Source organism: Salvelinus sp. IW2-2015, unplaced genomic scaffold, assembly GCF_002910315.2.
Source record: "Salvelinus sp. IW2-2015 unplaced genomic scaffold, ASM291031v2 Un_scaffold1085, whole genome shotgun sequence".
In the NCBI taxonomy this organism is placed as follows: Eukaryota; Metazoa; Chordata; class Actinopteri; order Salmoniformes; family Salmonidae; genus Salvelinus; species Salvelinus sp. IW2-2015.
Genome location: NW_019942722.1, coordinates 236,291 through 259,011, shown reverse-complemented (window position 1 = coordinate 259,011; position 22,721 = coordinate 236,291). Strand labels below are relative to the sequence as shown.

Here is a 22,721-nt window from a genome sequence, read left to right as displayed (position 1 = left end):
CTGAGTTTAGTCAATAAAACCAGATTTATTTTAAGGTCACATTAAAAAAACAGAATATATTTGAATGTTAGTCATTCACTTTACTGAGGACTTGACACAACACCAGTCAACTCTCCTGAGATGCCAAAGGGGCAGACAAAAATTGGATACAACGTCAGATTTAAAGAATATGCCATTTAGCAGACACTTATCCAAAGCGATTTAGTCACGTGTGCATGGTTGGCCCCATCGGGCATCAAACCCACAATCCTGGCGTTGCAAGTGCCATGCTCGACCAACTCCGTCAATAGGATCATAAATCTAAAAAGAACAGATCACACATTTTGTATTCATAATTTTTAATCCAGCTGTTGGCATTTGTAGTAATAACATTCAAAATAAAATAAAAACTCCCTTTTTTTTAATGAAATAAAAACATGTTAAGGGCACTTGTCTGAAAATAAACTAAATTGCGAGGAAGGATAGGAGTATAAATCAAATACTGAAACAATACATTTCCCACAACTTGTAGTTGATCAAGCTCGAAGTGGACATCAAGTACTTAACGCCTTTCAAAAGTGTATCCACAATGGCACCCTATTCCCTTTAGTGCACTACTATTGACCAGGGCCCATAGTACTACATAGGGAATAGGGTGCCATTCGAGATGCATTTAGAACCCCAGCTAGTCAGTCTTCTGCAATACAACATCTGTGACTGACTGGATTAAATAGTGACGAGGTCCATCGTAACGTTTGATCAAGTTTGTTAGACCCGGGCTTTCTGTTTGAGACAACCTTATGATGCTGTTCTTATGAAATAAATCGTACATCTTTCTTCCAAAACATGCAGGCCAGTGCTGTTACGGAAGTAGGGTTGGAAAATGCCGGAAAAGTTAAATTCCTGGAAAAGGGATTGCGTAAACAGGAAATCCCAACCAAGATTTCTTTAAAACCTGGGAATGTTACTGGTATTTTGCAACCCTAATACAGAAACCCAAGCTGTAATATGACCAGAGTCCGGTTATTTTGACAGACTGTCTAGAATGGAGAATGAGACATTCCATTCCAGCTCTCTTAAAAAGAATATGGATTTTTGGTTTTAGCTGAGATTTATTTTTTTGCATTATTTGGAAATAAGACTTTAAATGGTTAAAATAGTCAGAGGAATTTGATATCCAAATGCATCAGAGAAAGTACTTGAGTATGACGCAAATTGACAAATATTACCAGAGAAGTAAATAATATGTACTGGGACTGGACCGTATTGAATACATACATAGTTCATTCTATAGACAGAACACTTTTGAAATATTTTAAACAAAATCTACATTTATATAAAAGTTTATAATAATAGAAGTTTAAGATTGATTGTGTATGAGAGACTCACAACAGAAAGGCAATCTCTTGCAACCATATAAAGTTCAGTTGATCCTTCCTATGCTAAGAATTTCCGTAGCTTTACACAAGAAAAAAAGGAAAAAAACATATGTACATACAAAAAGACTTATCCCAAATTCTTTTCTTTTTTTGCTATGATAAATGTATCAAAGCATGATGGCTTGAATGTGTACCTATATAATAATCATATAAAAAGGCAAAAAACAAGGAGATATTTCATGACGATTTTAGATTTGTGTCCAAAAATGGCACCCATTTCCCTATTTAGTGCACTACTTTTGACCAGGACCCTATGTAGGTGATCGGGTGCCAGAGTGTGTCCTCCATCCCCTGCTGATTAATGCTCCTGGGTCTGGGCTGTATTCAGGGACATGAAACGTGCCAAACGCTGCAGATACAAATAGAAAGAACAGAGCTGATTCACTATTCTATCCCACATCATATGTTACCATCTGAATGTTGTGTAACGTTACATCCTCCTGAACAGGGCCCAGAAGTCACTAGTGACCAAATAATGATAAGCCCCTCCCCCATCCACACTGGCCTCCAATGAGAAAGAACCAACAGTGATACTGGGCTAGACAAGAGAAGGTGTGAGAGACCAGGCGAGGCCCAACCCACTCAACCAGCTAGTACAGTGGAGTACTGAAGTTATCCCTGGTGTATACTGTACTATACCCAGACAGAGGGGGGGGTTGGACAAGAAGAAGAGACCTGAGAGGGGGGTGGCTCCTAGCCATGGGGAGGGAGGTGAGCAGAGCACTGGACTGAGTAGCAGTAGTGTGTTTCTGCATTCTGTACAAATAGAGATAGGAAGTGATGGATTTTGTATTGTGTTCCAGAGAAGGAGCCTTTGTGAATGTGTTACTAAAGTTAGGACGACCTATGATAACCACTGTAGTAGTACCATTCATTCCCTTCCATTATCGATCAGATCTTAGGTAACTAACATCTAGACTCCTCTCCACCCGACTCATAGCCAATGAAATGGGTAAGGTCATGGAAATACGCCATAGCAGTGTATCTAAAGGGACAGGGACTTCCTGGATCCTGTCTCAGCTCTCAAAAATATCTAACCAGAGCTCTCCCCTCCCTTCCTATCATTAGCCCTTAGTTTTACTGTATATAATCTAGACTCATATAGCCCTTATAGATCAATGTCCGCTGCGCCACTACTGTCCTGACCCCCACATCCAATCAGTAATCAATATCCGTTACTGTTGATGGAGTGCAGGTCAGCCACCTGCATCACGTTGATGCCGCTGCTGGCCAATCGGGCGATGCCCTCGGGTGACAGTGTCTCCATGGCGATGAGGGCGTGCTGGTCATTGACCCCGGCCCCGCCATCTGTGGCTCCGCCTCCACCCGACTGAGGGGCGGAGTTATCGGAGGTCACAGCGCCACCGGTGGTTCCTTTCTTGTTGAGGTGGGTCTTGAGGTGTTTGGAGAGGTGGTCGCTGCGCATGAAGCGCTTTGGACACTCCGTACACGTGAACTTCTTCTCACCTAGACGGCATGAAGAGGTTACAGGTTAGTAGTGATTATCTTGTAACCTGGAGAGTGTCTCCTTCAAAACAGAACAAATGTCTCCTTATTTGTCTTCTCTTTTTTTTCACTTCATATTTTATCTCTCTGGCATCAGTGGTTTCTTTCATCATGATTATTCAGAAATATACCTAATCTGCACAGAGGTCATTGTTACGTTGGGACCAATAGGAGAAAGACTGAAGTGTCTGCAAATGTAGATCATTACGCAATACGGTCAAAGGTTATTCCTGAGACCTGGTTATCACCATATAATAAACCTAGTCAGAGGCTGTAACTAGGGCCCAGAGTTGTTCCTCGTCCAGTCATCACAAGGTCAGGGAAAACTCATTGTCCTAGTCAGCAGTGACAGGCAACAACCATAGAGATGCACTATGTAGATATCGCTCCATTATTTACTGTTTACAAAAATTCTAATAGTTCGCCTGATTTCAGTTTGTGTGACAAAACAAGCAAGAACAGCGTAGAGAATCATTCTATCATCTAAACCTCTGTGAAATATATTTTCCATAACTAAAAATATATTTTTGCAGCTGTTTGAAGCTGGTGTACAAACCGAAAGTAAAAAGATACAAAAACAGGAAGCATAGAAATAGCGCAGATCTACAACTCGCAATTATAGATCTGTCTATATTGTGAGTTGTAGATCTATAATTGCGAGTTGTAGATCTGTCTACAACTCACAATTGTAGACAGATCTATAACTCGCAATTCTATGTGAAATTGGTCAGGTCGCACAAAAGTGACATATAGCAGTGTCAAAGTACTAACTAGGAGGGGCCGCGTCAAAGTACTAACTAGAGGGGCCGCGTCAAAGTACTAACTAGGAGGGGCCGCGTCAAACCACTAACTAGGAGGGGCCGCGTCAAAGTACTAACTAGGAGGGGCCGTTCAAACCACTACTAGGAGGGGCCGCGTCAAACTACTAACTAGGAGGGGCCCGCGTCAAACTACTAACTAGGAGGGCCGCGTCAAACTACTAACTAGGAGGGCCCGCGTCTAGTACTACTAGAGGGGCCGCGTCAAAGTACTAACTAGAGGGGCCGCGTCAAAGTACTAACTAGAGGGGCCGCGTCAAACTACTAACTAGAGGGGCCGCGTCAAACTACCAACTAGAGGGGCCGCGTCAAACTCAAAGTCTCAGAATGGGGTGAAAATGGAAGCCATATTGGTCAGGGATATATCCAAACCAGTCTTGTGTGGTGAGGCTGGGTACGGTGACAGTCACAACACTACCTCCAGCTCTGTTTGGTGAGGCTGGGTACGGTGACAGTCAACACTACCTCCAGCTCTGTTTGTGTGGTGAGGCTGGGTACGGTGACAGTCACAACACTACCTCCAGCTCCGTTTGTGTGGTGAGGCTGGGTACGGTGACAGCTAAATTGACAACTCCCATAGACGGGTTAGCTGACAACGTCACCAAAATGATGCGGGCTCTTCAATGGGGCAGAAGGCCGTGCGTTATGATTCTGGATAGTCAGATAGCGAGCGACAAATGACAAGAAACTGCCATGTGGGGAATCCTAAGTGACTGGTTTCAGCTACTTTGACCTTGTTCTTGATACCTTGTTTTGAGGTGTTCTGGTGGATGTCACAGCTAATATAGATCAAATTAGCTAGCTAGCCAACATAGCTATTAGCTAGCCAACATAGCTAACCAACATAGCTAGCCAACAACTGTAACGACAAAGAGAAAAGTGCTCATTGTGCAACTTGATTTATGTTTTCAATAAACATTGGAGATGAAATATATAGTTGACATGTTTTTAACAATCTAAGCCAACCCAATCTGTTTTTCTCCATAGTTACGCGTGTCGGGTTTTGCTGCTAAACAACCAACCCATCTATCGTCTCAGTATAACGGATCAATAAAGATATATTTTTAAATCGGCTTGGCCGTCTCACCTGTGTGTGTCCTCTTGTGGCGTTGCAGTTCGTCTGAGCGAGTGAATTTCTTCCCACAGAAGGACCAGCCGCAGACGAAGGGTCGTTCTCCAGTGTGCCAGCGAAGGTGAGCTCTCAGGTGAGATGTCTTACCGTACACCTTCCCACAACCTGGCATGTGACAGATATGCTGCTTCTTCTTATTGGGATCTCTGAACAGACAAAGGGGGAATTGACAGTCATTTTRCTGTTAGGCTATTTGATGTGTGCCACCAACCTTTTGTGCAGTTTCAGAAACATTGCCCCAGTCATCGCATACATCATGTCGCTCAAATATACTTCCCAACCGGTCTCCGATTAGCTTGTATTGTTATTATTTAAAAATTTCCCCCCCTCTCTGGCACCAGCATTTTTTATTCATCAGGATTATTCCTAAATTAAAATCAAATCTGCACAGAGGTTATTGTTACGTTGGGACCAATAGGAGAAAGACAGAAGTATCTGCAAATGAGTCATAAGCAATAGGGTCAGTGGTTCTTCCTGAAACCTGGTTCTAACCATATAACCTGGTTCCTGGCTACATCATCATAAAAATCAACAGAAAGGCTTCCAGGTAATAAAAGCCAACATTTGACCCAGCTCTTGACGTTTCCCGATAGTGCAGCAGTGTTGACAGACTCAGACGTTACGTACCGTGCCTCTCCGTCCTTACAGAAGGGACAGGTGCAAGCTTCCCTGCGTGTCCGGCGGCTCTGAGGCTGAGGGGATGTGTCTCCCTCCTCCATGACCGTGCCGTCATCCAGACTGTCCCCCCCTGTCTGCAAACCCTGGTCTCCTGTAGAGGAATAAACAGGAACTTCAGCCTACAATAGACATACAGTATATTAAGTGTTTACAAACAGCATTGGTCTTCCCGTTCATGAAAGCTTACTGTGACAAATCAATTGGTTTAGGTGTGTATCTAGAACCATTGGGCATTACAGATACAAAATCACCCAGGAAAATCAAAGTTTATTGGTCACGTACACAGTTTAGCAGATGTTCTAGCGGGTGCAGTAACTGCTTAGCAATAAAGAGACCTGCTTAGCATAAAGAGACCTGCTTAGCATAAAGAGACCTGCTTAGCATAAAGAGACCTGCTTGCATAAGAGCTGCTTAGCATAAAGAGAACGCTTAGCATAAAGAGAACTGCTTAGCATAAAGAGAACCTTGTGACAGTCAACAGACCAAATACAATAGCAGGTGTATTAATATTCTGTCATTGTACTGTGGAGACTAAACCAGTTTAAACATCTTATTATCCTACCTAAATTACAAGTCCAACCAGTATGGTCAGGTTGAGCCATTGGAAATCCCAATCCCAGTCTAATTTCAGGACAGAGGAAAAACTAGAGCCAAGCCATAAAATGTAAATGCTGGTAGGAACAGGGCAAACTTGGACACACCACCTAATGTGTGTGGTGTGTGTCTGTGGGCGCCTTGATAAGACACCGACAGGGTGGGTGGGGTGGTTACACCCCCTCCGCTACTCCAACTGACTGCCGGACCAACAGGCCTTCTACTAGCCGACTGCGGACCAGACAGGCCTCTTACTAGCCGACTGCCGGACCAAGACAGGCCTCTACTAGCCGACTGCCGGACCAGACAGGCCTCTTACTAGCCGACTGCCGGACCAGACAGGCTCTTACTGCCGATGCCGGACCAGACAGGCCTCTTACTAGCCGACTGCCGGACCAGACAGGCCTCTTACTAGCCGACTGCCGGACCAGACAGGCCTCTTACTAGCCGACTGCCGGACCAGACAGGCCTCTTACTAGCCGACTGCCGGACCAGACAGGCCTCTTACTAGCCGACTGCCGACCAGACAGGCCTCTTACTAGCCGACTGCCGGACCAGACAGGCCTCTTACTAGCCGACTGCCGGACAAGACAGGCCTCTTACTAGCCGACTGCCGGACCAGACAGGCCTCTTACTAGCCGACTGCCGGACCAGACAGGCCTCTACTAGCCGACTGCCGGACCAGACAGGCCTTTACTAGCCGACTGCGGAGACCAGACAGGCCTCTTACTAGCCGACTGCCGGACCAGACAGGCCTCTTACTAGCCGACTGCCGACCAAGCACAGGCCTCTTACTAGCCGACTGCCGGACCAGACAAGGCCTCTTACTAGCCGACTGCCGGACCAGACAGGCCTCTTACTAGCCGACTGCCGGACCAGACAGGCCTCTTACTAGCCGACTGCCGGACCAGACAGGCCTCTTCCTAGCCGATGCCGACCAGACAGGCCTCTTACTAGCCGACTGCCGGACCAGACAGGCCTCTTACTAGCCGACTGCCGGACCAGACAGGCCTCTTACTAGCTGATTGTCACTGAGTCACAGAGGAGTAAAGGAAATGCTTAGTCAATGCACACCAATCGTCTGTTACTCTGAACGCACACCATGCAGATACTGGCATCATGTAGCGTGAACAAGGCAAACCAGTTGGCTTACTTAACACTACTTTGCATTCCCGGCATCAAGTTACATTTGTTTGTTGACATCAAATAATTCAAAACCAACCAACTGAATGAAACCTTTCTGGTTACAACAATTAAAGTGCAGATATGGGTAAGTCTACAACTGTGACCACYTGTGCGTCAAGCTAAGTAATATATAAAATAAATAAAAATCTCCAGCAAAATCGGTCCGTTTAAGATATGGGCTGCGTCTCAATCCACCGTATCCATCTAGGTCGGCCTTTCGCGTCTGAACGGTTTGGCATCGAAAACTATGATGACCAATCTATGGAAAGAGACTCTCGCGAACATGATGGTATTCTCCATCTTGCTCTACGACCTACGCAAGTGTCACGAGACTCATCTGAAGGACCCATTCAAACAGAAGTATGGAGGTCATTTTGTGTGTGCCCCCCCCCTCAAAAAAAAAATATTTCCTGAGCTTTCTTACATCTCCTAGACATAGTGCAGACACTTCAAAACCTTTATTTTTACCTGTCCTTTTTCCCCCCATTTATGAATGTGATACTCAATGCGTTTCTATGGGCTGTTCAATAGGATAAGTGTTAATTCAGTCCTCAGCAGAACACTTACCAGCTGTGTTAGAGATGGTGATGGGGACTCCTTGTAGCTGGTGCATCTGTAAACCAGAGTTCTGCAGTGTGTTGAGGTTGATGGTGTGCAGACCAGGGAGTTGCATGGTACCTCCCTGGGCCTGGCCCAGCTGAGAGAGACCCTGCATGGGGGCCAGGGTGATCTGGGTCCCCGCTGGGCTCTGCAGCTGGAGGGTCTGCCAGCTCACCTGGAGGGATGAGGAAGAGGGATTGATTAGCAGATCGAGGAAGTCCGTATTGATCGATTAGGAACGGACACATTTAAGTTATATTTTCCATGTTGTTGGACTGAGATGAGTTCACATTTCTTTCATCACAATTATTCAGAAATTAAAACATCATACATCATCTGCAGAGAAAATTGTTACATTGGATCATAGGAGTAAGACGGGAGTGTCTGTAAGTCAGTGGTTCCCAACCAGGGTTACTATGACCCCCCCAGGGGTACCTGGTCTATCCACATGGGGTACTATGATAAGACTCATGAGACCATAGGCCTACTGGTAAACTGCAGGAGGGGGTATTTCAGGGGTACTCCAGACAGAGCAACATTCAGTTGGTGGTACAGTAAGGGAAAAAAGGTTGAGAACCAATGTGCTAAATGACAAATGTAAAATGTAAGCTATAGGGCCAGGGGTTATACCTGAGAACTTATAATAACCTAGTCAGAGCCTGTAACTAGGACGCTAGCACCAATCAACAAAACATTCCGAAAAGCTTGAGTAGAACTTCTAACTCACCTGTCCGTTGAGGCCGACGGTCCTCAGCAGGATGGGAGAGGTGTTAGGGATGGTCTGAATTTGCAGGTTCTGCAGGGCATCCTGGGTAAGCGTTGGGGTCGCGAACACCTGTCCTCCAGCTGAGATCGTCTGCAGGGAGGTCCCTCCTTGGATGAGCTGCTGGGGTTGAATGAGGATCTGTTGCGGCTGATCTCTGTTATCTGGCTGGATGGGGATCCCGCCACCGGAGTTCTGGAAGCCGTTGGTGCTCTGAGTCTGCTGTGTCATGCCTCCATACGAGGTGCCTGTCTGAGTGGTGGTGGTGGTTGAGTTGGTGTAGTACGTGCCAGAGGTTGACACTACCTGCTGCATCAGCTGCTGGTTAGAGCCTCCGTCCCCTTCAGACCCACTAGCTGCACTGACCGGAAGGAGGGTAATATTGCCATTTAGGAGCCCAGGCATATTAGCCAACTGGAACTGGCCCTGGTTGTTCTGCAGGACGCTGTTACCCAGACCTAGGTTCTGTAGGGGGATGGCTTGCTGTAGGAGCCCGGCGGGCATGGTTAGGATATTTCCTCCACTCCCTGCTCTAACCAACTGCTGACCCCCGTTAGGCGAGGAGACGAGCTGGAACTGTCCGGCCCCAGCTGCATTAGGGTCCTGCTGCACCCCTGCCTGGGCAAACTGTAGATGCTGGCCATCTACCGTCTGGAACTGAGGGATCACCTGGTAATGGATGTTGGGCATGGACACAACCTGGCCCCCAGACATGGTGAGGACCTGCTGGCCCTGTAGAGAAGGAGCTGAGGACAGCACATACTGCTGCTGTCCCTGGTGCCCACTGGAGACCGACGTCAACACCTGCTGCCCCCTGTTCTTCCCCGAGTCGCCCACGGTCATGACCATGCCAGTAGAGTCGGTGGTGATGGTGTTGGAACCACTGGAGCTACCGAGACTGACCGGGATGATCTGCCAGCTCCCATTGGCTGTCTGGGTCAGCTGGGCTTGGCTCAGGTCTAACTGTTGTTCAGAGCCAGAGTCACTCTCGCCCGGGGTGTCGATTCTACTACAGGTCGCTGCCAACAGAGCTAAAGGAGAGGGCTGCTGGGAGTCCTGCAATAAAAAAATATATGTTGGATTTTTGTTGTGAAGCTACTAGTACAGTATACAAACTCAACAAATTGTTCACAGGAAGAGTAGCTCCTACATGTGCAACATCTAAATGGGGATCTAATCAATAAATAAGATACAGCATCACAATAGCTCACAAAACTTTACCGATGGGGTTCTGTTTGATGTGACCCYGTGATCTGCTTTTCAAAGTGTGCATAAGAGAAACCAAATCTAGTCTGAAAGGGTTCAATTAAAACCACAGTGAAAGACAAACAATTAACATAAAAATGTAAAATTCTTGTCACATTTGCCATGGTTTTAACATCACACCTACAGTGAAACGTGACAGTACACACAGCATTCCAGCGTATGTGCTGCAGCAGCCATGAGTGAGAGGGCGAGAGTGGAGTGAGAGGGCAAGCCAAGGGAGAGGAAATGGGAGAGCGCCAGTGGCAAATGGGTGGGATCACATTTTTTTTTTAAAGAGCAGCGGCGGGCTAAACTTCCCCTCCCCCAACCCACCCACACCTTTATCTTGCCCTATAAACTAGCTCACTCAGCCGAAGCCACCCCCTCCAACGCCAGCCAAAATGGGCTGTGCGAGTTGCTGTATGGGGCTGGCAGGAACTCCCCGTGTGGGATCATCCACCTCTACGACTGCCTATATCCCCACCCCGGTGACATGTGCTTGTGAGAAATCAACAACACTGATCAAAACCCATTCCCACCACTGACCACAGTTAAGCTACGCATTATCCATAGCTAGCTAGCTAAAAATGTCTCATGCTTGCTACTTTTCTAGCTAGTTAACGTTAGATGTCAGGGGGGGGGGAAGGGGTAACGTCTCTAGCAAACATCAGAGGAATACATTGATTGCACGTTATCTGGGAATGTGTAATGTTATTTGACTGGCAAGCATACCTGTCCGGTATTTGTGTTTCGCTTTTGAAGAAAGCCTCCGCCGCTTTCCACCATCGCGGCCATTTCATCCTGTTGGTCTGTAAATGTAACGTTGCAAATGGATTAGCTGCTAACAGTAGCTAGCTACCTGATATTAGTTGCCAGTTAAACAAGCAGGCTAGATATTACAGCTGACACGACTATGATACTTTCATTAGATAAAAACACTGCTAATACCACGAACTAGCAAACTAGTTATGTAAGTTTTTCAAAACAACCGTAAACAGCTGCTAACTGGCTAAAGAAAGTAGCTAGCTCATAGCATGGGAACGATTAGTGGGTCTTAATTACACAACCACAAGAGCTAACTAACGTTAGTTGACTGACTAGCTAATGACATGATATTCGAGGAGTTTAAAATTGGGCTAACAAATGCATGTTTTCCAACCTTATCTAGTTGTTAGATAATCTAGCCAGCTAGCTACCTCATTCGACTTTCCATCCTAAGTGACTGGCTAACCATTAGCTCGTTAACGTTAGCTACGATTCAATAAATGGTTATCAAATTTAGGGCTAAATAGCGGAGGAGTTTGAGACCTTGTAATTTCAGATTTGCCTAGCTTTATCTGCTCTATAACAATCACCTACTATTAGTTCACTTCATAGACTTTTACAAACTACTGTAGCTACTTCTGAAGAAAAAAAAGTTCACCTACCACTCATAATTTCGAGACGGGAGGAGTTTCTCGGGCTTCTCTCAGGTTGACATCAACTTTTTGCTCATCAACCAAACGTGATGGTTCTGCTACGAAGGAGAAAAAAGGAAAAAATATTATCCAATCAGATGTCGAATTGTGTTGTTGTGGGCCAATGAAAATGCTGTTTTCTTTCATAACTAGACTCCCTCGCGGGGGTTTCTACGTTAAGCAGTGTGAGCTTGATTTAATACCTAAACTTAATTTGCGCTTTTAAAAACCTGTGGAACGACTGTATCTTGCTCCCGAAGTGCCTGCATGCCACACCGTGTAACTTGAATCAAGTGCACCCCATGTATGAGTGACACCAGCCTCTACCTAATGAGAGTTGTAGTTATTCTAAAATGGGAAGAGCTGACCAATGGGGATGTGGCCATGGGCGGGTATTTGGGTGGGGTCAACAAACGGTAGGTTGTACCTTTTAGCGGCTACGTTGACTAGAGTGTTTTTGGCGGAAAAGGCGCCATTGACAAACATGACCTAAATAAATTGTTGTTGACGAGCCCAACGGTAACAAAACTAGGCCACATTCACAACGAAAGATATCTTTCAATGTTTCATACATCCTTTACAACATAATGCAAATAAAGGAGGGAGGTTTAGAAATCGCTCAGCAACAGATGGGGCTAAACTTTTTCGCTGGCCACTCCCTGCCTGGATGAACAGTGTGGGCTTGGGAACGTGCAAGGGGATGGCTGGGGCCGGGGTGGGTGGAGAGACCCTTCAATGTGGACGGACTCGTTTTGATAGCGCTGGGAGGAGATTTGTCGTGGGTGGGAGGGTTTTTATGTGTGAGGGGGGTGTCCGTGGAACACATGTGGCCGGGGTAAACATTTCAGTCCCCTTAGGATGGAGTGTGGAGTTGCCAATGCAGGACAGCCACACACCCTCCGCCCTCCCATCGAAGTGGACCACCCCCTCCAGTCCACACTCCACCCCCAATCCATCGCTCAGTGGTACATGCCGAACTGTTCTCCTCCAAGCCCATCTTGTAGATATCCAGAAGCATATAGGCTGTTTTTAGTAGCCTTTTTTTWAATATCCTCACAGTGGATATTGACAATAATATTTAGGTTATAAATAGGTTTTAACGGCCATATGTTTTCTTTTGTAGAACCAAGCCTCCCAAGTTGAGCAGAACACCAGTCATCACATCACAGTCCCATCTGAATCTATGACTAACCCTACAGTAGGGAATTGATTTTAATATGAAATTATAAATAAATACAAATATGACTACCGTTTGAAAGATCTTGGTCCCAAGTAGCCTATATTTCAATCTTGTTTGAAGATCTTTAAAATAGTGTTGCTATTATACTGCCAAAATATAGAAAACAACCACACCAGTCAGAACAGCTTCAGAGCACCTTGGCATCGATTCTACAACTGTCTGGAACTCTATTGGAGGGATGCCCATCGTAACTCCATGAGAAATTCCATCTATTTGAGTTTTGTTGATGGTGGTGGAAAACATTGTTTTCAATTGGGTTGAGATCTGGTGACTGAGACGGCATATGGCATATGGTTTACATTGTTGTCATGCTCATTAAACCATTCAGTGACCACTCGTGCCCTCGTGGATGGGGGCATTGTCATCCTATGGAGGCATAGCCATGGTAACCAAAATAATGGCCTGCACATTTTTATACATGACCCTAAGCATGATGGGATGTTAATTGCATCATGAACTCAGGAAGCACACTTGTGTGGAAGGACCTGCTTTCAATATACTTTGTATCCATCATTTACTCAAGTGTTTCCATTATTTTGGCAGTTACCTGTAGATTCCCTATAATAATTTTTTTTTTKTTGCCAAGTTGTTAGTAATTTCAAGGAATAGAACTTGGAGGGATAGAGTACATACTAGATAACATTGTGGACATGACACAATCACTAGCTTCGTTTACAGCTTGTGTTAACATGTACGTTTCGTAATCTGATCAATATGATCCAATCACTATCTAATCAAGTACAATCAGAATGTGGAAATTATCAGGACAAAGGGCGCGAGTTAGCACCAGTTCTAAACGGGGCTATACTGTGAGCTCTTCTTTATTAGCATACAGTGTATTTTGGCGTCTGTTACGCAGGGAGGATGTGTGTCACAAGTGTTTCACACGCTCTTTTTTTTCTTAAATTGAAACCACACGAACTTCCTTTTCTACCTTCCTTGTATTGTATTTGCGCGTAAAGAGACAGTCAGAGGAGTTGACAGCAATGATGTATATATTATACACATTGGTTGAGAAAGAGAGGCGCGAACATGTAGCCTAGGCGTTGTGTTGATAAAGGTTGAAACGTTTATCCAGGATGAACCGTTTCAGTAAATTGTCATCTGAAAAACAGAAGAAAACCTGGATGAAATATGCAGCGCTAGGTTGACAACAAGATGCAACTCGAGACCGGTGAGCGCAGTGGGAGAAACCAGAATTGAAACCTGCGGTGCTTCAGTGAAGGTAGGCTTGGAATAAAGATTTGCTTCTTTTTTTGAAAAACTTTTTAAWTTTTTTATTTTTACATTTGTCCTTGAATACTGTAGTTTGGTGTAAGCATCTGCATGCGGTTTGTTTTTCAACCATGTTTTCTAAATATGTCCTTGTTTTTGATTGAGCAAATAGGCAGTGCAGTAAAGTTTTATAACATTTTACGTTAGACTGACGATGTGCACTGAAAGATTTCTACCAATATTGGCAGTTGTTAGGCTATAGAATATAATAACTTTCTTTTTTTCTCAGAGGGAACTTCTGTGATTGTCATGTAGGCTATGATTTTTCAGCTCTGGTCAACATTAACATAATTGCAAGCATTTTGTGAGTTTGTGACTATTATGATGATTATCAATGTTTTGTTCTGTTTTTCCTTGTATTATGCATATCGTTCATCTCTATCTTGAACAATGCATCTTTCCTAAGGGCATGAAACAAGATAAAGTTCAACCCGCACCTTTCTAATTCAGAGGTTTTCAGTTGTACAACTGACTAGRWATCCCTCTTTTCCTCTGTATAAGAAGATGATAAATCTGACCCTGGGAATTACAGGCCTGTATCTATCCTCAGTATAACATCAAATATCCTGGAGAGAGTTGTACATGAGCAAATGTATGAATATGTTAACAAACAGTGTCTAATGTATGATTTTCAGTCAGGTTTTAGAAAAACATACGCCACTGATTCATGTCTACTTTACTTGACTGACTTCATCAGGAAAGAGATCGATGAGGGAAATCCGTGTGGAATGGTACTGCTTGACCTACAGATGGCCTTTGATACATTTAAGTCATTTACATTTAAGTCATTTAGCAGACGCTCTTATCCAGAGCGACTTACAAATTGGAAAGTTCATACATATTCATCCAGTTAACCACTGTCTCCTAATCTCCAAACTGGAGGCACTGGGGTTAAGCAGTATCCCTCGAGGCTGGGTAAAGTCCTACTTGTCAGATAGGGAGCAAGTGGTAGAGGTTAATGGTTCACTGTCTCAGGCAAAACCAATGAGTGGTGGCGTTCCGCAGGGGAGTGTGTCTGGGCCTCTACGGTTTTTACTGTATATAAACAATATGAAAGATGCTTGTTCTTGCTCTCCTTTCCTTTATTGCGGATGACTCTACACTTCTGGTGTCTCACAAAAGTAAAACTATGTTGGAGAGCATTCTTAGCACAGAGCTTACTAACATTAGCAAATGGCTTGGATATAATAAGCTATCTCTGCACTTACTGTAGGGAAAACTGAGGCAGTTCTTTTTGGGTCCAGACCTAAATTGTGTAGGTCCTCTGAAATCAGAGTGTAGTTAGGGGGTGAGGTGCTGACTACTAAAACCTCTGTTAGCTACCTGGGAAGCATCCATGATGGAAGCTTGGGGGTGTGAGCATGGCCACTAAAGTGCTAGGGAAGGTTAATGCCAGCACCAAGTTTTGGCTAAAAAGTCCAAGCTGCTTGATAAGGACTCCATGAGAGTGCTAGCCACTGTCCTCATTCAATGCCATTTTGACTACTCTAGTACTTCCTGGTTTGGGGTCTTATCTAATTTTCTGAAGGCGAAGCTCCAGATAGCCCAGAATAAGATGATCAGAGTAGTATTGAAGGTGAGTCCACCTACTCACATAGGCAGGAGCTGCGTTCAGGAACTCAACTGGCTGCCTGTTGAGGCTAGGGTGTCCCAGATTAGACTGGGTTTGGATTAATTAGGGTGTCCCAGATTATACTGGGTTTGGTTTAATTAGGGTGTCCCAGATTAGACTGGGTTTGGTTTAATTAGGGTGTCCCAGATTAGACTGGGTTTTGGTTTATTGGGGTGTCCCAGATTAGACTGGGTTTGGTTTAATTAGGGTGTCCCAGATTAGACTGGGTTTGGTTTAATTAGGGTGTCCCAGATTAGATCTGGTTTGGTTTAATTAGGGTGTCCCAGATTAGACTGGGTTTGGTTTAATTAGGGTGTCCCAGATTAGATGGGTTTGGTTTAATTAGGGTGTCTCAGATTATACTGGGTTTGGTTTAATTAGGGTGTCCCAGATTAGACTGGGTTTGGTTTAATTAGGGTGTCCCAGATTAGACTGGGTTTGGTTTACAGGAATATTTATGGTTCTGGACCCAGATATCTTACTGGTTACTTTCCCCATGTTAAGGATGCACACAACCACAGCAACAGAACACGTGTTGCTAATGTGTGCTTATACAGGTTCAGGAGTAATGCTAGGAAAGGTACTGCCTCGTATACTGGAGCCTCAGAGTGGAATGAGTTGCCTCTGACCATTAAAACAATGTCTTCTCTGGGCAGCTTTAAAAATACAGAAAACAAATGTTTGATGTCATATTTGCCCATGTGAACGTCACCTACGACTTAACTGCAATGATGAGATGGATGTTCTTCTTCTTTGTTTTTTATGTTGTGTTATAACGCGGCCATACTGTGTACAATCGTGTGGATCTTGCCTAGCCATCTTGTCTGAAGAGGATCACTGTAACGGAGACAGAGGGAGTCAGGAAACAGGTGCAGTCGGTGAGTTTAATCAGAACGAACATTGGTGTGAATACAAAAACAGATGTAGGGTCTAAACATGGAGAAACAGGAAACAATACTACCTAACAAGTGATACAACGGAGTGTTAGATAAAGGGGAAGTAATCAGGGAGTGATGGGAGTCCAGGTGTGCCTCACAATGGGGCGCAGGTGTGCGTAATGATGGGTTGCCAGGACCGGTGGTTAGTAGACCGGCAACATCGAGTAGACGTGACAATCACAAGGGAATAAGTCCCAGACTTTATTGTGTTATCCTATATGATTTAACTAATGTGTATGTATGGCTTGTTTTGGTCGAATTAATAAACTCTATCTAATTATAGATTGATTTGAGTGAGTGTGGTGTCAATTATTTTTGAAATAGCAACTATTCATTCCAATCATGTGATACTTTACTATTCCAACCACTTCAAACCAACTGTACTAGATTATTAATCTGGGAATATGTGTTCCTGCTTGAAATGCCCTGTAGGCACCAGTAGCTTCACTCAACATGTCATTAAGCTGGTCATGGTTTTGAAATGTCTAGTATTATATCAATATAAGTCTATTGATGAAATTGTATAATACTAACTTCATTGTTTGGGTTCTACCAGTTGATCGTTATTGAAGTAGGCTATTCAATTAATTGGTGAGCTGTTGAGTGAGTTATGCATATTGTAAAACAGTGTCTCTTTTTGTTGACCCCATGCAGCCCCCCCCCCCCCGTCCCCCCCCCCGTCTGATGGAGAGGCCGTCTTCTACAACCAGGCGTCAGGCCTGGTTCCAGACCGGTCGCCAGTGGCCAACCCTGAAAGAACAAGATCCACAGGGACCTCCATCCATCCACCCGTCTGTTCCACACCAGTCTGCATCAGAGGATGATGTCTTCTCAGATGGTCAGTTCTTATTTTGCCCCACCCCCCCCCCCCCCGCCCCGTCTGATGGAGAGGCCGTCTTCTACAACCAGGCGTCAGGCCTGGTTCCAGACCGGTCGCCAGTGGCCAACCCTGAAAGAACAAGATCCACAGGGACCTCCATCCATCCACCCGTCTGTTCCACACCAGTCTGCATCAGAGGATGATGTCTTCTCAGATGGTCAGTTCTTATTTTGGTAGTTTGATAAAGAGTTTACATTTTGAGTGACATTTAAAAATAAAAAAAAGTTAACTTTACTTAACTAGGCACGTCAGTTATTTACAATGACGGCCTACCTCGGCCAAACCCGGACGACGCTGTGCCAATTGTGTGCTGCCCAAGGGACTCCAAATCACGGCCGGATGTAATCCAGGCTGGATTCGAACCAGGGACTGTAGTGACGCCTCTTGCACTGAGATGCAGTGCCTTAGACCGCTGCGACATTGATGCATTACTGTATAATATCTATTGAACAACAACAACAGGCAGGGGGCTAAAATTCCTTAACAACAACTCTGTTTAGTCTGGTATATTTATAAGTCACAATATGTGGGCGGCTGGCCTCTGCATGATGCATCACAGCTTTGTGACAAAACAGAGCAAAAAAAAATGTACGAAGTGTTAATTGTCTTAATGCTGAATGCTCACCCAGATCGTTCTGTATCTACTGTTTCCACAGGATGCTCAGCAGGAAAGATTGAGAGCTGGCTGCTGGGCTGTGGGTGAGTGAGCATGCCGTGCAAGGTTTGACTTTGAAATGAAAAACTTCAGAGAGAAACTCAATAGGCAAGGATGATGCGTCAGTGGCAGCTAAAGGTTGATGGAAACCGCCCACAGTGTGGGGGAAATGTTACACATGTGAATTGCCAGTATTAAGTTGTGCTCGAAAATAGACATTTTCTGTTTAGGATATGGTTACAGGTCAATGGCATGGCCCAAAGGGGATTCTTGAGTCAGTTCCGAAACACCTTGGTTCTAGAACTAGTTGTGTTCTATTTATACTGTTGGACATTCTATTTCCAAACTTTCTTTGGTGTTGTGTTTATAGTCCCAGGTTTCCATCGTATTTGGTAGAATAGTACTGTTTGTTCTGTTGCTTCCTCCAGTTATGTTTAACAGAAAATAGCATCCATGTTAGCACAGAAAATAAATTGTTGTATAACTGGATGGAAACTTAAGTATTGTGTAATTACTTGTGTATTATTACCAATGATCATAGATGACTTGGTCGCGACTCTATTGGCAACGTGATGTCATGAACGCAAGTCAAATTACTCAAGTAGTCTGAAAACACGGCTAAAAGGGACATGCGAACTTGTATTATTACTTTGTAGGTTTTTCAGTCGGATAAAGTGGGATAAGAAATGCTGGGATGTTCGTACAACATCTGGTTGACTTCACTTGACTCTCTGACAATCCGCTTGACAGCATTTCCTCTGTAGGAAGTGAACAAACTTGTAAAAGCTGTAGCTTTGTTGGACAGACTGAGAGGATAGCTGGCTAGAGATGATCCCTGTAGGGTTGACCCTGTATAGTAAAGATACAGTAGGTCTGGTTTGACCTGGATGTGTTTAACACAGAGAAGGCAAAGGTTAAACAACCATTAATAATCTATCTAACAGACAGTAGTATTTACTCATTCTGACTGCAGCTGATCACTGGGGCTAAATAGCCAGTTAGGATATATATATATATATATATATATATATATAGTACAAGTCAAAAGTTTGGACACACCAACTCATTCAAGGGTTTTCCTTTATTTACTCTTTTCTACATTGTAGAATAATAGTGAAGACATCAGAATTATGAAATAACACATATAATCATGTAGTAACCCCAAAAAGTGTTAAACAAATACAAATATATTTTATATTCTTCAAAGTAGCCACCCTTTGCCTTGATGACAGCTTTGTACACTCTTGGCATTCTCTCAACCAGCTTCATGAGGAATGCTTTTCCAACAGTTTTGAAGGAGTTCCGACATGTGATTGTGGAGGCCAGGTCATCTGATGCAGCATTCCATCACTCTCCTTGGTCAAATAGCCCTTACACAGCCTGGAGGTGTGTTGGGTCGTTGTCCTGTTGAAAAACGAATCATAGTCCCACTAAGCGCAAACCAGATGGGATGATTTTCTCCCCACTGTATATATACATTTGCTGAAATTTCTAAAATCCTGTTTTCACTTTGTCGTTATGGGGTATTGCGTATAGATTGACGAGGGGAAAAAACAAAATTTAGAACAAGGATGTAAAATAACAAAATGTGTAAAAGGTCAAGGGGTCTGAATACTTTCCGAATGCACTGTATATCCACATACAATTTTTAATTGATAGACCAATGGTGTTTATATAAATAGTGAAGAGAACAGGTCCCAAGATCGACCCCTGTGGTACACCTTTATACCTTTATTCAGACTTAACCCCATCAATCAGGTGTCTGAGCTCAGGCCTATCGAGGACAACTTATTCAATAAAATAGCATGATCAACAGGATTTTAGAAATTTCAGCAAATGTATATATATATCATTTTTGAGCTTCACGATTTGTTTTTGTAGTGTTTATTGTTTTGTTCGGTGTCATTTTGATTAAATAAAAGAAAATGTACGCTCACCACGCTGCACCTTGGTCCTCTCCTTTCAACAGCCGTGACACCGTCCTTATGGAGTGGCAGCACAAGAGATGATGTCTATACTCTTTGAATATTTCCTGATAATAATGTTAAATAAAAAAAATGGTGGGTTATTGAGCCAACAATGATGGGTGCTGCACACTTTAAGCAGACTGTGATCCAATTGGTCAGGCTCCTGTGGATTTGTTGTTGTCTATTGCTACCAAAGCATCCAGGACTTGTGTTTCTGTAAATAGTCTACATGTAGCCGGGTTCCTATTACAATCTGAAAGAGTGGTTACATAATAATCAGATTTAGCCTTTCTGAATATGTTATTGTTGTACATAATGATTCCTCAGTTGCTTAAAAGCTTGCCAGTCCGGGCCTAAGCTTCTGTTCCTGGCCTTGACCCAAGCATCATCTCTTTTATGATAATTCCGGAGTGTACCAAGCATTTGATCTGTCTTTAACCCTTTTTTTAAAGGTAGCATGATTATCTACAATAGTATTGAAGACATCTACAAAAAAAGGCTCAAAGCTAAATCATGTTCAGGGATTAGCTGAAATACAATCAAGGTCACTAAAATAAAGATTGTGTAATAAATTWAAAAAAAAAAGCCTGCTCACTGAAGTTTTTTTTAAAGCTTCTTTTAGATTTTTGTATTCTCACATCTCTAATGCATACAACTGGGCAATAGTTACTGTCTTGAGTGAAGACACCAGTAGAAACATATTTATCTGGTGTATCGGTTAAAATAAGAACAATCAGAGTTGACTTTGAAGGATCTTTCGGGTTGGGCCATGTAGGCTTAGTCACCAGCTGGGTGAGGTTTAGATCATTAAACATGTTTTTTAGATTGTCTGAAGCCTGCATTTCTCAATCATAATTTAGGTCACCCAGGATAATAACTTCTGATTTTAGTAAAATAAAAAATAAAAAATGGTYTCCTCATCGAGTGCACAAAGGTTAGCCGGGGGAGGACAATCGACCCCTATAACAGTTATGGATGACATTTTTCCCCAGAAAAAGGCTTAAAGATATACTGAACAAAAATATAAACACAACATTCAACAATTTCAAATATTGTACTGAGTTACAGTTCATATAAAGAAATCAGCCAATTGAAATAAATAAATTAGGCCCTAATCTATGGATTTCACATGACTGGGAATACAGATATGCATCTGTTGGTCACATGTACCTTAAAGAAAAGCTAGGGGCGTGGATCAGAAAACCAGTCAGTATCTGGTGTGATCACCGTTTGGCTCAAGCAGCGCGACATCTCCTTCACATAGAGTTGATCAGGCTGTCGATTGTGGCCTGTGGAATGTTGTCCTAATCTTTTCAATGGCTGTCTGAAGTTGCTGGATATGGGCAGGAATTGGAACACAACTTTGACATCAGGAAACCGCTCTCCCACACATGAGGTTGAGAGGCYGTTTGGCTATACTGTCAAATTCTCAAAAACGATGTTGGAGGAGGCTTATGGTAGAGAAAGGAAATTCTCTGGCAACAGCTCTGGTGGACATTCCTGCAGTCAGCTTGCCAATTGTACGCTCTCTAAAAACTTGAAACATCTGTGGCATTGTGTTGTGACAGAACGGCACATTTTAGAGTGGCCTTTTATTGTCCCCAGTACAAGGTGCACCTGTGTAATGATCATGCTGTTTAATTAGCTTCTTGATTTGCYACACCTGTCAGGTGGATGGATGATCTTGKCAAAGGAGAAATGCTCACTAACAGGGATGTAACTAAATTTGTGCACAAAATCTGAGCTTTTTGTGCGTATGGAACATTTCATTTTTAGGTCAGATCTTGAAACCAACACTTTACATGTTGTGTTTATATTTTTGTTCAGTGTAGTAGCAAAAAAAAAAGAGTCAGCTCTGAACACATAATAACCCTTATTATTAATATCATAGTCCAGAATGTCCCCAGAGATCCAAGTTTCAGTCAATACCAGAATGTCCGGATACGTCTGCATAGCCCAGATCTTAATGTAATCCAGTTTGGGAAGTAAGTTCCTAATGTTCAGATGTGTCTGCATAGCCCAGATCTTAATGTAATCCAGTTTAGGAAGTCAATTCCTAATGTTCAGATGCATCAACCCAAGCCCTGTACGTTTTTTTAAAGTCACATGGAAACTCCAATTCAAACAAGCTACATTCAACAGGCGCTGTCTGATGGTTGATATCTATATAGTTGCTATGGCTATAAGATTGCRTAGAACTGGTCTATCCCTTTTAGTAAGAGAAGAAATTGGAATGGCTTTTTCAAGGTTGGCACCATAGGGCCTGGGGTTGGCACCATAGGGTCTGGGGTGCCAACGTCAATATGAGGAACTCTCAGAGTAACCAATGATGGAATAAATCAAATTCAATTTTATTTGTCACATACATCGAATACAACAGGAATACAACAGGAATACAACCTTACATTGAAATGCTTACTTACAAACCAACAATGCAGTTTTAAGAAAATACCCCCCCCCCCCCAAAAAAAAAGGTAAGAGATAAGAATAACAAATTTATTAAGAGCAGCAGTAAATAACCGTAGCGGGGCTATATACAGGGGTACCGGTACAGAGTCAATGTGCGGGGCACTGGTTAGTTGAGGTAATTGAGGTAATATGTACATGTAGGTAGAGTTATTAAAGTGAATATGCATAGATAATAACAGAGAGTAGCAGCAGCGGGGGGGGGGGGGGCAATGCAAATAGTCAGGGGGGGCAATGCAAATAGTCTGGGTAGCCATTTGATTAGCTGTTCAGGAGTCTTATAGCTTGGGGT

General features: G+C 43.5%; 1 protein-coding gene and 1 long non-coding RNA gene across 3 annotated transcripts; one reads left to right on the top strand and one right to left on the bottom strand.

The window, feature by feature from the left end:
* Position 1: 1 nt before the first annotated feature.
* Positions 2–11,633, bottom strand: sp1 (sp1 transcription factor). 2 transcript variants are annotated; one of them, XM_070438664.1, is made up of 8 exons: positions 11,367–11,633; positions 10,672–10,748; positions 8,659–9,750; positions 7,899–8,106; positions 5,502–5,643; positions 4,830–5,020; positions 2,598–2,885; positions 2–1,767 (listed from the first exon to the last, which is right to left on the bottom strand). In XM_070438664.1, the coding sequence occupies exons 1-8, from the start codon at positions 11,371–11,373 to the stop codon at positions 1,670–1,672; spliced, it is 2,103 nt and encodes a 700-aa protein (XP_070294765.1). In that variant the 5' UTR covers positions 11,374–11,633; the 3' UTR covers positions 2–1,669. The 2 variants fall into 2 exon arrangements, with proteins under 2 accessions (XP_070294765.1, XP_023992838.1); XM_024137070.2 differs by having other exon boundaries at positions 2,623–2,885.
* Positions 11,634–17,346: 5,713 nt separating this feature from the next.
* LOC112069713 (uncharacterized) lies at positions 17,347–19,932 on the top strand. The gene is made up of 3 exons (XR_002893780.2): positions 17,347–17,498; positions 17,998–18,040; positions 19,286–19,932. It is a non-coding gene; the product is annotated as an uncharacterized lncRNA (long non-coding RNA).
* The last annotated feature ends 2,789 nt before the right edge of the window (positions 19,933–22,721 follow it).